The sequence below is a fragment of the Lepisosteus platostomus genome, chromosome 5, assembly GCF_059453375.1.
Source record: "Lepisosteus platostomus isolate fLepPlt1 chromosome 5, fLepPlt1.hap1, whole genome shotgun sequence".
Classification (NCBI taxonomy): domain Eukaryota; kingdom Metazoa; phylum Chordata; class Actinopteri; order Semionotiformes; family Lepisosteidae; genus Lepisosteus; species Lepisosteus platostomus.
This window is the reverse complement of record NC_142615.1, coordinates 60,212,870-60,226,204: the sequence shown is the minus strand read 5'-3', so window position 1 is coordinate 60,226,204 and position 13,335 is coordinate 60,212,870. Positions and strand designations below refer to the sequence as shown.

At 43.1% G+C, this 13,335-nt stretch overlaps 1 protein-coding gene across 1 annotated transcript; it reads left to right on the top strand.

Moving 5' to 3' along the window:
* Window positions 1-1,113: 1,113 nt before the first annotated feature.
* Window positions 1,114-9,796, top strand: LOC148670450 (antigen WC1.1-like). Its single transcript, XM_088632482.1, has 15 exons — window positions 1,114-1,138; window positions 1,264-1,302; window positions 1,761-2,075; window positions 2,441-2,743; window positions 3,817-3,888; window positions 4,161-4,475; window positions 4,719-4,751; window positions 4,929-4,967; window positions 5,096-5,239; window positions 5,574-5,672; window positions 6,431-6,502; window positions 7,577-7,663; window positions 7,981-8,067; window positions 8,226-8,297; window positions 9,132-9,796. The coding sequence occupies exons 1-15, from the start codon at window positions 1,114-1,116 to the stop codon at window positions 9,305-9,307; spliced, it is 1,878 nt and encodes a 625-aa protein (XP_088488608.1). The 3' UTR covers window positions 9,308-9,796.
* Window positions 9,797-13,335: the final 3,539 nt, after the last annotated feature.

Sequence of the window (13,335 nt, the reverse complement as noted above, 5' to 3'; positions counted from 1 at the left end):
AGAAACAAATAAGTGTTACTATAGCTCTGATTCAATACTGGGGATTGGTGTTTAACCATGAAAACTCAATACGATGATCTTCTGATCAACAGTAACTTAATTAAACCATAAATTACCAGCCTTGCTGATGAAGAAAGTATTTCAGATTGAATTGGATTGAACAGTAACACGTTAGTGAGATACTTATATGACAGTAATTTAAAGCTCAGTATTGTAAGGATACTTGAAGGGTTATTGCTGGTTGTTGTGTTGTGACACTTTGTCTCTCCTCTCTCCCCTGTCCTGTGTGCAGGATACACAGGGTTCAGGCTGGTGAATTGCTCAGATTCCTGCTCTGGCCGAGTGGAGTTACAGTGGCTCTTCAGGGACTGGGGGACAGTGTGTGACCAGTACTGGGATCTGAGAGATGCCAGTGTTCTCTGCCAGCAGCTGGGCTGTGGGGAGGCTGTAGCAGCTCCAGGACAGGCCTGGTTTGGACAGGGCAGTGGACCAGTATGGGCTGATGTGTTTGAGTGCAAGGGCAATGAGAGTCGTCTCTCACACTGTACTGTCTCTTCATGGGGGAGAGCAGTGTGCTCTCATGGACAGGACGCAGGAGTCATCTGCTCTGGTGAGAATCGTGTGTTTAAAACACAGTGACACTCCTTCTACTTACACACAGAAGCACACTGTTTTCATGATTGAATATCTGCTCTGTTACACACTGCCAGTTATGTAAGAGATGCAAAGATGAAAACACACAACCTTGTCATATCTATCTCACATATTCCCTCAAGGGGTTATTAGGTTGTCATTTTCTTTCTGATGGTTAGATACACAAATACACTGAGGACTAAAACTCAGTTTTATATTTATATTGATATCACTGATGGTCCTAAAAGATGAAAGAAAGTCCTGGACCTCCGTATCCTGTAATTAATATCAGACATGCTTAATTAGTTTAATTAATAGATCCCAATTAAACAGGAGCCTGGAAAGAAAGTGAGTCTCAGAAAGTCAAAGTTTACAGATGTTATGTGCAGTTGAGCCCCACACACAGCTGACATTCCACTGGTGAAACATCACTCCAGTGGACAGAAATGAGCTCCTTTCTTCTCTTTTACAGACTCAAATATGACCAGAGATTCACCTGGAGCAGGTAAAGAGAGAATGAGGACTGTCTTAATCACATCAGTGCTGTTTTATTTGTAGTTTCATTTCTGGTGTTAAATTGCTCCTCTCACACACAGCTCACAGTCTGATTTCTCTCCATTTGTTTCACAGGTTTCCCTTCTTCAGCTGTTCTTTCTTCCAAAACACCAGGTATGAATTAGCCCCTGTTTTTTATCTCCAAGGTTCTCAGTGTGTGTTGATGTCTCTGTTGCTGAGCTCAATCCCAGATGCATCTGTGAGACAGCATGTGTATGTGTGTGCAGTTTTGTCTGCATCTCACACACACAGTCTTGGTCTTTGGGATCTACAGCAAACACATCTACCTGAATACTGGAGTTTATCACCTGTGGAGCTATTGTCTCTGTGCCAAACTGTGGTCACACACAACATTAACATATATGGTATAGTGCTGATGATCAACATGGAGTCTTTTAGGTAGTTCATGTAGGTTAAATTATCCAAAAGTCAGGAAACACTGTAATTGTAATGTGTCTGCTGTCCCCAGTGGCCTGAGCTGATGTTCAGCTTTTAACAGCAGATTCTCTTCCTTTAGATGTCATCATTGTGATCTCTTAGAACTGCACTGACCTCTGACTCTCTGCTCCTAGACCAGCTGTCCCTCAGGCTTGTTGGGACAGGAGGTGACTGTGCTGGGAGGGTGGAGGTTTATCACAATGGATCCTGGGGGACAGTCTGTGATGACTCCTGGGACCTGGCAGACTCTCAGGTGGTGTGCAGGCAGCTCCAGTGTGGGACGGCCCTCAGTGCCCCAGTGCCGGCCTCCTTCAGCCAGGGAACTGGACACATCTGGCTGGATGAGGTGGGCTGTCTGGGGAACGAGTCGTCTCTGTGGGAGTGTCCCTCAGCAGGGTGGGGACAGCATGACTGTGGACACAAGGAGGATGTCGGAGTGGTGTGTTCAGGTACAGGACTCCAGTCACACCAGGACTGTGTTCTTATACTGCCAGGAGCAAGCACAGTATCCCCTGTTCAAGACAAGAAAATACATTTTACTGTAATAGTGCTTGACATAATAATCCAAATATTCTCAATCTGGATTGTAATTTACTGAATGTTGACATTGATTTTAAAAATGTCAAGATTGTATTATTTTCTTTTGAAAAACAGAATTCCATTACATTAATATGATTTGGGGAAAAAAGATAATGCAATTATCTAATGTCACAGTAGTTATCAGACACGCTGTTTCTATCTGAGGTCTTTAATCTAGAAGTCTGTGTCAGTTCAGAGCAGGGTTCTCTCAGTCTGTCAACTTGTGTGTCCCCAGAGTTCAAGGAGCTGCGACTGGCCGAGGGCTGTTCTGGTCAGCTGGAGGTGTTCTACAATGGCACCTGGGGCAACGTGTGCTGGAATAGCATGAGTGAGGACACAGTGAGTCTGATCTGTCAGGAGCTGAACTGTGGGAAGAGTGGGCGTGTCGTCGATTCAGCCCCCAGACGGGACTCCGCTCCTCACTGGCTCGATTATTTCAACTGCCGCCCTCATGACTCCACGCTGTGGCACTGCCCCTCCTCTGCCTGGAATCAGAACCAGTGCACAGACTCTGAAGTGGCTCTGATCACCTGCTCAGGTAAGGACTCCGTCTTCCACCTGTCTGAGGGTCGGCAGGGGCTGGATGTGTGTGTGTATGAAGGAGAGGGTGAAGGGGAAGGAGATCATAACTGATAAATGAAACAAACAGCCCAGACTGTAGTTAAACATATTTGACCACAGTCTGTGTTGGACAGTAAGACACTGAAGGTCAGGATTATGGTGGGATGACCCACAAGCTAATTTGACATAAATCTGTCTTCGGGTGGGGAAAACATTGACACCTAAACACGTCAATGATTGATTGGTTTCACAAACACTGCTCCTAGTAGCTTTTATTGCAATCTAAAAATGATGTTTGTGACTAACATGCTTGTCATTATTATCAAAACAAAAACAGGCAAAATACTTTGTGGTTCAAGAGAATTTTAAATTTCTTCATGGAAGAAAAAGGAATGCCAAAATGTTTGATCTGTACACAACAGGTAGCTGTTGCCAGAGAGCAATAGCAGTACTTGGAAAAGTGATTGTCTTGCTGATTTTATATTGATTATCCCTAGTAAATAATGTTCTGTATTTATGGTGTTTATCTTGAGTCACATAATGCCTGTTTAGCCTTGCCCATTACTGATTATTTCCCACTTCTGAGACTGAACAATCTGCTAATAAAAAATAAGGTGAGTCATCACTTATCAAAGGTGCTGAATGTTAGTTTTTTCAGACTTGTAAACTGAATTCCAGTATTTCTAATCCCTAATCCCAGAGTGCATGAAACTTTAAATCCAGCAGTTTACCAAAAGGTATGTATGCAAGTCCCTCTTCAGACTTTCACACAGTGTTCATATTTTATTGCTCTTTATAAGCTGGCAATCACAGCATTTTCAAGTAGCAATTAATATTTGTTATATACACAATCCATCCAACACATTAAAAAAATGAAAGTAAATAAATATCTTATTTCAAAGATAAAAGGAGACATTATGACATTATGAGTACTCAAAACTGTCGCTAACATGCTGTGACATAATACACATTAATGTCATCATGTCCAGTATAATATGTCATCATGCACAGTATAATAATTTTAAATTAACATGGTTTTTATTCTTTTAGCTGACGAGAAGAAGTCTGTGCCTCGAAGCCTCAAATCCTGTTTCACGGCCTCAGGCCAGGAAACATGTTCAAGTGAGTTTAAAAAATGTGTGCATATGTTGATAAATTAAATCAGTTTTAAATTGTGTTTCACAGGTGTGTGCCATATACACAGATACTGTGTACACTTTTAAAAAAACAAATAACAAATCCAGTCAGTGCACTGAACCAGACAGTAGCCTAGTTGTATTTTGCTTTGATGTTTATAAGATGTGTCAAACCGGGAAGGAAGAATATAGATTGGAGCACAGACTGGTGGGGTTTGTGTCTCTGTGTCTGTTAATCAGTGTTATTTTGGTCTCTAGATTCCTGGCCCCTCAGGCTGGTCGGAGGAGGAGGTCACTGCTCTGGGAGAGTGGAGGTTTATCACAATGGCTCCTGGGGGACAGTCTGTGATGACTCCTGGGACCTGCAGGACGCCCAGGTGGTTTGCAGACAGCTGGGCTGTGGGGATGCAATGAGCGCAGTGGCTAATACATCATTTGGACAAGGGAGTGGCACCATCTGGCTGGATGAGGTGAACTGCAGGGGCAGTGAGCTCCACCTGTGGGACTGCTGGCACCTTCCCCTGGGACAGAGCGACTGTCGGCACAAGGAGGATGCTGGGGTCACCTGTACAGGTGAGTCTGAGCAGCAGAAGAGCAGCTGGAGGTCCCAGGGTGTTCAGGGCTGCTCTCAATACAGGAATACTGATGTAAATAATAATGAAGAAGCCAACACAAGCTCTGCCTATTAGAAAAATAATTAAGATGAGTGCTTCTGGTCATTAAATACTCTTTATTGCTGCAGTATGTGATTCTCTGGGTCCATCATCACACTTTCCTGCTCTCTGAAACTCAACCCATCACTTTTATGTTTTTCAGGTTGGGGATCTCAAAACCATCCAGTGACGACAGGTAATACAGTTTGGCAGAAGAGGATAAGAGACATTTCAGTTTGTCTAAATGGTGCTGCTGATTCTCAGGAGTACTGCTGTCTATAAACCGTGGCCTCTCTGTGTTTCATTTTTGTCAAGAAGAATAGAAGAACTGCTGTGAATCTCCTCATCAAAACCATTTTATCTTGTGTTACAGCTCTTCCTACTTCAACCAGCACTTCGTCTGTGAAAACAGGTAAATCCTCCAGTTTCTAATCTCTGTCCAGATGAGCTCACAGTAACTTTACTGGTGTCTAAAATGCTTCTTGCCACTATGTGGTTGAGAAAGAAGATCATTTCCTGATCTGTCTCCCTCTCCCTCAGGCAGCACCAGGACAACACCCCAGACACAGCTGCTGGAGGGCCTGTCCGTCTCACCCCTGGCCCTCCTGCTGCTGGGGGCTCTGCTCTTCGTGGTGCTGGCCCTGTTCGTTGGGCAGCTGATCCAGAACAGGAAGCTGAGGAAAGGTAGGGAGGAACTAATCTCTAGTGGTCATTACTGTCACTGTCATAGAACTCAGATTTCAATACTGAACTTGAGGAAGAAATCAAAATTTAAAATCAAGGTGAACCTGTCTAATTTAAAGGTTTGCTGGATCTGAACATTATTAATAGGGTAGAGAAATCCAGCTGAAGCTTGAAAAAGATTATCAACAATTACAGATGGAGATATGAGGAGATTTGCCAATCAAGAATCATAACATTTATGTGCACAAATGTCCAAAGAAGGTTTATCAGTGAATTATTGATCTTGTACTCCACTCCCTGCATGTTAACCCTGAGTGTCTGTTTCCTCACACAGCCCTATCTAAGGGAGCACTCGCCCCCTATCATGATGCCGTCTATGAGGAAATAGAGTACAAACTGGCCAGAGAGGGAACCTACAGCACCCCCAGGAGAGGTGAGTGGAGAGAGTCTTCAGGTGTGATTAGTCTTGAGGATGATATTGTTACAATGCATTGGTCAGGATCCGGACATATGTGAAACAGACACTGGGAGGAGCCGATGAGAAACTGGGCAGGTTGACGGACAGTGGGGCGTGATGACTGTGCACTGGTCCTTAGGGAGGTGTGGTCCTGGCGTACAAGTCCAAGGGAGTCCAAAGGGAAATCCAGGGTGAAGTTCAAAAGTCCAGAGCCGGGTAATCCAACGAGACAAGACAAGGTTTAAGAACCGGAATTGGATCCGGTGGGGGGACAAGGAATAAAACAGGATCACGAGGCCAGGCACTCTGAGACCCAGACTCAGCTTGGTCAGGATGCCGATAGGAGGCCTATGCCCTCTAGCCGCGGGCGACTTGGTGGTAGGCGGGCCTCCTGGCATCCGTCTTCCAATGCAGAACCCAGAATAGTGTGAGTATCTGGCTTATATAAGGAGGGGCTGGATAGAAGGCAGGTGCACAAAATCAACTAAATGTGAAAGAGCCCAAGCGCCCTTAAGAGGAGGGATTACAATCTTGACAGATCTGAGTACTTACACTTGTAGAAAATCTCACCATACTGGTTTTAAACCTGTAGAGTTTTCTTTCTCAACTGCTGTCAAAGTAAGTGAAGAAAATGAGCATAAACTCTGTGTTTCTGTTGACACCCTGTCTTCTCTCCCAGTAAGAGACAGTGCTGACTGACTGCAGGTATTACTGATCTGCCCTCCTGTTCACAGGAAGATTCCTCTCTGATGAGCTGCCCTCTGGATACGATGATGTGGAGGACAGTGAGGGAGACCCAGTACCAGGTGAGGGGAGGTGGAGTCAGGGGGCTCAGTGTAGGAGTGGGGGGTCTTCAGTCCAGTACTCACACTCATCCCAAACCAGGCTGACATTTAGAAAACTTGAGTAGAAAATCCTGAATCTTACAAATCTTACCAAATATGTTCTATTCCTTACAAACTCTCCTCTTCAGTGTTGCCTCACGCTAACCAGCAGATCACAGAGGCTGAGCAACACTTGACCTGGTCAATACTGGGGTGGTAGACAGGGTGCTGCTCTAATTGGTTTTCATAGAAAAGGAGATGCTGCCTCAGGTCCAGAATGATGACTGGGAACCAATATGCTGCAAAAACTGCCTTTCAGATCACATGTTAAATCAGGGACCCTACAGTCTTGGCTTAACTATACTTAACCACACAGCATTTAAAATCACATTTAGAATTAGACTTGACAATAACTTTGCAGCTCTGTGGTCAAAGTAACTCAGAGTCCTGAAGTGTAAATTCTCTGTCTCTCTGTGTGGTTCAGAAGAGTCAATACCCTCTCTGAAAGAAGAGATCCCAGAGTACTATGATGATGCAGTAACTGTACCTCAAAGCCCAGGTGCCTTGTCAGGTGAGTTACTTCAGTCCAGTCACATGGGGAAACTTAGCACCAATCTTAGTGAGTCTGATTATCTCTACTCTCTCTTTGATCTCAGCCTCTGAATATGGAGTCTAAGTTATTCTGCACCAGTCACATGGATCTGACTTAGTGATCTCAGCCCTGCATACCCAGTCTGGGTCACTGTGCTGCCAGTGTCCAGCTCCTCTTCAGTTTCTCACAGTGTCTACATCACCACTCTCTCTGCCCAAGTACAGCCAACCTTTCTCTGCCCTGTTGTCCTTCAATGTCTTATTTGAAAATCTAGGAATTGTTCTTACAGAAGTAAATAGGACTAGAAATCAGGTTAATTGGTCTTCTGTACTTAGAACCTGGAGTTTTATCCCCAGTGTGATGCTCAGTTAATCAATGTGCTCTGATGAGCTCCAGCAGTCCTGTGCTCTAAATAACTCAGTGTTCTGATGAGTGACAGTGAAGCTGTGCTCTGTGTGCTTTAGGAGAGCTGATGTCCTCTGTGAAAGAAGAGACCCCTGAGTACTATGATGATGCTGTAACTATACCTCAGAGTCCAGATGCCTTGTCAGGTGGGTTATTTCAGTTCAGTCCCAAAGAGAAACCTTGCACCAGTCCCAGGGAGTCTGGCTCTCTCTCCTCTCTCTATGCACTACAGAGCATATCACACTGAGTCTGTTTACTCTGCTGCCATTGTCCAGCTCCACTTCAGATATTTCACAAGGATTCACAGCATTGCACTCTCTGCCCTGATACAGGCTGCACTGTTGTCATTCACCATCTCAATTTAAAAAAAAAATGGAATGGGTTTGAAATGTATTATATAATCAGGTTGCCCCTGTATTTTAAATCTGATGTTTAACAGTAAAACTGTCTCTGTGTGCTTCAGGAGAGCTGATGTCCTCTGTGAAAGAAGAGGCTCCAGAGTACTATGATGATGCTGTAACTGTGCCCCAGAGCCCAGACACTGTGTCAGGTGAGTTATTATAAATAAGACTCAGTAGTACACTCTGTACCAGCCTGCATTAGCCTTTGTCATTGGAAAAAAACACTACCTGGAAGAGAAGAGGTCTCTGACAGGCCAGTCTGTGTCAGAATGACAGAGCCATTACTGTCTTGCTCTTCTTTTCACAGGGAGACTCCTCTCTGATGAGGCACCCTCTGGATACAGTGATGTAGGCGACAGTGAGGGAGACCCCACTTCAGGTAAAGAGGGCTACAGCCAGGGGTCTCAGTGTGAATGAGGTAGTTCAGGGATGGAGAAGACAACCCCCAGTAATCAATTTCTGTGCCACTTCATCCAAGACAAGAGGGCACCAGGTCTAAGTGGTGGCTCAAATTGTGCTTTATCCTGCAGGGATCAATAGTAGCTAATATAGATTGAGAGTCTTGTTTGCCACAAGATTTAAACTCTTAGATCAGGGTCTCAGCAAAACACAGCTACTGTCACATCCAGCCAATCGGATGCTTTCAGTATCGTTTTCTGGCTATAGTCCAGCCAATCCCTGACCAGGAGTCCTGAACTCTACATGTCAGCCTAGTGTTTCCCTGTCCTGTTCAGCCCTGCTAGAGGCCTGAGATCACCTACTAATCTGACCAGAGAGAGGTCTTCAGATACCCAAAGAGAATGACTAATTTTAGAAAATACTGTCAAAGCTTTTCCGCACTCTGGTTTTATAACACTGGTACATTGTTGGTAAGTAAAATCTGAAGTAATCATCAATTTGTTCTAAAAGGTACATTTTTAATTTTAATTCAAATGAATTCCTATAAAAGCTTTGGATTATAATATACTTTCAATAATTTATTCATCTGACCAATCGTATTCACATGTCTTAAGTATAACATTCTTTTTTGTAATCCTGTCTAATATTATTTGTTTATATAATTAATGGTTGTTAAAATCACAAATATACAACTTAAAAAAAACATGCTTAAAAATTCATGGGTCCAATTCTAAACCAAAAATATAATCTAAGAGAGTCATCCCCATCCATCAGCTGTCCACTGACTGTCTCTTAGTCTGTGTCTCTCTGTCAGGTTTCCTCCACCCTGGCCCTGGAGTGGACAGGGTCCTGCCCACACTGCCCTCTGAAGAAGGAGTCCCTGCCCCTGACAGGACTGACTACGATGATGTTGGGGACGAGTCTCAGGGAGAGGATGGGTGCTGTGAGACTGACAGGGCTGTCTGGGAGAAGCTCCTCCTCCAGGTCTAGACACAGAGGAGCTTCACCAACAGAGTCACACAGTCTTAGAACAACTCTGAGCACTGAGACTGTCTGTGACCTGAGTCCACTTCACTCCACTGTTTCCACACTGACACTGTCTGTGACCTGAGTCCGCTTCACTCCACTGTTTCCACACTGACACTGTCTGTGAGCTGAGTCCACTTCACTCCACTGTTTCCACACCGACACTGTCTGTGACCTGAGTCCGCTTCACTCCACTGTTTCCACAGTGATGCTGTCTGTGACCTGAGTCCACATCACTCCACTGTTTCCACACTGTCCTCAATGTCTGTATCTGCAGCTTGTGTTTTACAAAAGGGAGGCTTGAACATCCCATTTTTTCATCCTTTTCTTCTTTCTACAATTTGATGTTTCAGAAATAAGAAATTAAACCATTCATTGATGTAAATTCTGAATGTAACAGTTTTGATGGGAACAATTTTTTATACATTTTATTAAAGGTTTTTTTGCAACAAACTTTTTTTATGTGCTTATAATTTCTAATGTATGATATTAAAACTATCAATTAAAAATGAAGGAGCTCTTCATATTTCAACTCACAATGAAATTATCAACCACACAAAGAGGAGTGGTGGAGTGTTACTGCAATATCATTCAGAAGGGATGTGATCCAGCTCAGCTCTCTGAGGTCTGTCAGATACATCTTCCTCACATGGATTCCAGCTCGGCATCTTCCGAGTGAAGTCCTGTGATGCATCCGTCTTTGGGCCCAGACGTGCACCACATCATCCTCGCTGTGCCTGCTAGGCGATGAGTAATGTAGAGACAGCTTCTTCAGGCTGAAGGAGGGATTTGCATTTCGGCAGCAGGACCTACTTGAACAGCAACTTTAAGGACCTGCTTTTATCAGGTTGCTTTGAAAAGCATCAGAAGGAAGTTTTTCTAAGTCTCGCAGTTCAACTCTCCATTCAGACACTGAAATGGTTTGTCAGCTACTGGGTTGTCTTTTCAGCTTTGACATGAAATCACAGCACTCTGAAACTGTGTGGGCCAGGAAATAATTAACGTCTGTCTTGGCAAAACAGATCTCCAAATGACTAAGTAAGATCCTGCCACGGTATGAGGTCAGTGTGTTTGCTTTACTCAATTGCAAAGTGATTCCCCAAAAAGAAGCTCGTGATCAAGGTAGGAAGTACTTTTTTAATGCACTGAAAAACTGACTGACCACACGGTGTATCCTGAGGCTTCTTTACACGAAAGCAACACCAATACAAATGAAGAAAGTCTGCAAACACTTCCTCTCTTCTGCTCTTCCTTTATTACCGGATAAATTTATTGAAATGAAGAAATTATAAGGAAAAAAAAGTCGCATTCAAACTTCATGTCACTCTGAGCAAATGTATTGCCTATTTTTACATTGTTTTATACACCACCTCACATAGAACAAAAGCACTGCTTAAGAGTGTCCTGAGCCGATGGACAATTGTGCAATATTTACCAGCCTGTAAATATTGCAGGAGAATGTAAAGGAATGAAAGAGCTGTAACCAAAAGAATAACAACAACAAACAGATTGCTTTGTTATGTAATGTCCTTTCGAGACGAGCAATGTCAATGCACAAAGGCAAATGCTTGACTTTGTTAGAACCTGGACAAATATTTTTTATTGGGACTGTGAAAAGATTTAACAAGTTATTCCGACGCCGGTGAGAGGGAATAAAAGAGCAGACTCTTTATGAGACAAAAACAACACATTGTCATAACCAATGTTAATTAAAACAACTGCACAGTGGTTTACTGAACATTTGAATGATTAAATGCATTTTTTAGTGGGCGTTTTTCTCTACATATTTTCTCTACATCTCTACATCCCATCATATTACATCTTTAACAGAGAAAAGGGATTACAAAACACTTAAACAGCAAGTGTGTTAGTCGTTTAGTGAGTAATTTCAATTACATGAAGCTTTATGATTTTAATATGTAAATACATTAACTCAGTCAATTAAATAAAAACTGAATGAGCATTACGCAAAATAACAAGCTTGCATCATAAGCGGTTTGGTACAATAATGGTGAACATAGCTGCCTTCCAAGCAGTGAATCCGGGTGTGGTTCCCACCTCACGCATCGATAAACCTTTTCCAATGAATATTTGACCGATATAAAAAACTCCTGAGGCATGTAGCCTAGGGAAGAAGCACTATTTGAGTGGACTGCGAAAATACGCTATCGGGCTGTGCAGCTCCAGTAGCTCAATCGGTCAGCGGTGGTACAACAGTTGGCAGCGGAGTCATGCTGACGTTGTGAGATGAAGCTTCAGCTAGAGCGCCATGGCTGTGTTTTCAGCTACGGAAACGTCCTGTTGACTTTAAGTCGGTCTTTGTGTTGCTTTTTCTGCTCGACGGAGCTATATTAATGCAGGCACACATGCTTCCACGGCAAGTTATTTTATTGCTGCTCACATACTGCAGATACCTCTGATACTGTCACTGCTTGTGGGCCAAGTGTTCCTGCTGTACTGAACTTCCCAAGGATGGAATTCACACCCACGCGTGCAGAGCACAATGGATTAGTAGTCCATCACCTTAAACACCACCTCGTCACAGAAGTTAGCCTCCTGACATGAGTTAGCGCTTGAGATGGTCGTCTTTCCTCTACTCAAGGATCATTTTCCTCTTCCACCTGCGATTTCACCATTTTCCTTGAAGATGTCAAACATAAAAAGCATATTGAGTTCCTTGGACTAGAAATTACCAGATAAAAGCCATTTCTCATCACTTGCTCGGCGAGCAGGCTCAGCGCACACAGAACGCAGGTGTCTCAGAGCGGTGTGTCCAAGCGGCTGTAAAAAGAAAGGGCGTGTCTAGCAAATGCAGAGTTTGTCGTTATGGACAGCAACAGGTGTCTGCCTTAAGTTTAATGGAAGTGTTCATTTCTGGAACAACTTGTTTTTAAAAAAATCCACACATATTGCGATAGATTAAATACTAATCTTCCCTGTCGGTGCAGAAGAATTAGTGCCAGCTGGCAAGAAAATGACTACGATTTTTTTTTTGTCTTTAGTCTAAAACCTGTGAATGTAGAACAAAAAATGACGTGTCAGTTTTTATGGCACCGTGAGCGTGTCCTTCAGTCAACCACAACATCGGTAATCCAAACACACCCAGAGACACACTTCGAATTAGCTTTGACCTAAATACTATCTCCTCTAAATGTGAGTGGGCTTCTTTCCACATCGTGATATATGCAGAGAATACAAGCTTTTGGCACGAGTGAATATAAATGTAAACATAAAAAATATTAAATATATTGCAATTTTGTTGTATTTAAAAAATATATTTTAGCTGGGGATCCTCAAATCAGGAGTGTAGAAAAGAGCACCGCTAAACACCATCGGGAGTACAGAACATGTGATAAAAGTGTTCTTTAAACAAAAAGTGAAGATAGTGAATTTGTCTTTCACTTTCATCGAAAGCTCAGTAAACGATAAAGCGGAGGCTGGTGTTCTGAATTCTACTCGCATCTGATTGTCTTCCTTCGACCTTTAAATTGTGCACTGTGTAGACGTGTCACTCTTCCTAACACAATTAAAGAGCCACAGGCAAAAGCGCCTCTCAGGAGCTTAGTTCAGTGGTAGGACTAGCATCGTGTGTATAAGCCTTTGTTTTCTATCGCCACTCTGGTTTTCTTTTTAAACGCGGTATCTTATCTGTGATTATCTTTTGTGTGACTTTCTCTGTGTGTGAATTTCAGCGCGACACATAAAACCGTTTGTCTGTTTTAAAGAGATGCTATTTTTAAAACAGACCAAATGAAAGACCTAGTAGCTAAATACAAGTAGAAAACACGTGATTCTAATTGAGAACATTTGGACCGGAGCGATGTATAGTATTACTAATAGCGGCACAAAGCTCACAGTGGTATTGTCCAGGTATCAGGACCAGTGGCGCAATGTATAACGGGTCTGACTTCGGATCAGAAGATTGTAGGTTTGACTCCTACCTGGTGCGTAAAGCTTTTAAACCACACTTCTCAGCGTCTTTTACACAACCT

Bases quoted from the DNA above. Each gene is read 5' to 3' on its own strand.
- LOC148670450 (XM_088632482.1), top strand. From the start codon at position 1,114: ATGACCAGAGATTCACCTGGAGCAG. The intron at 4,476-4,718 runs GTGAGTCTGAGC...TATGTTTTTCAG, and splicing joins TGCTGGGGTCACCTGTACAG to GTTGGGGATCTCAAAACCAT. The intron at 5,240-5,573 runs GTAGGGAGGAAC...TTCCTCACACAG, and splicing joins GAACAGGAAGCTGAGGAAAG to CCCTATCTAAGGGAGCACTC.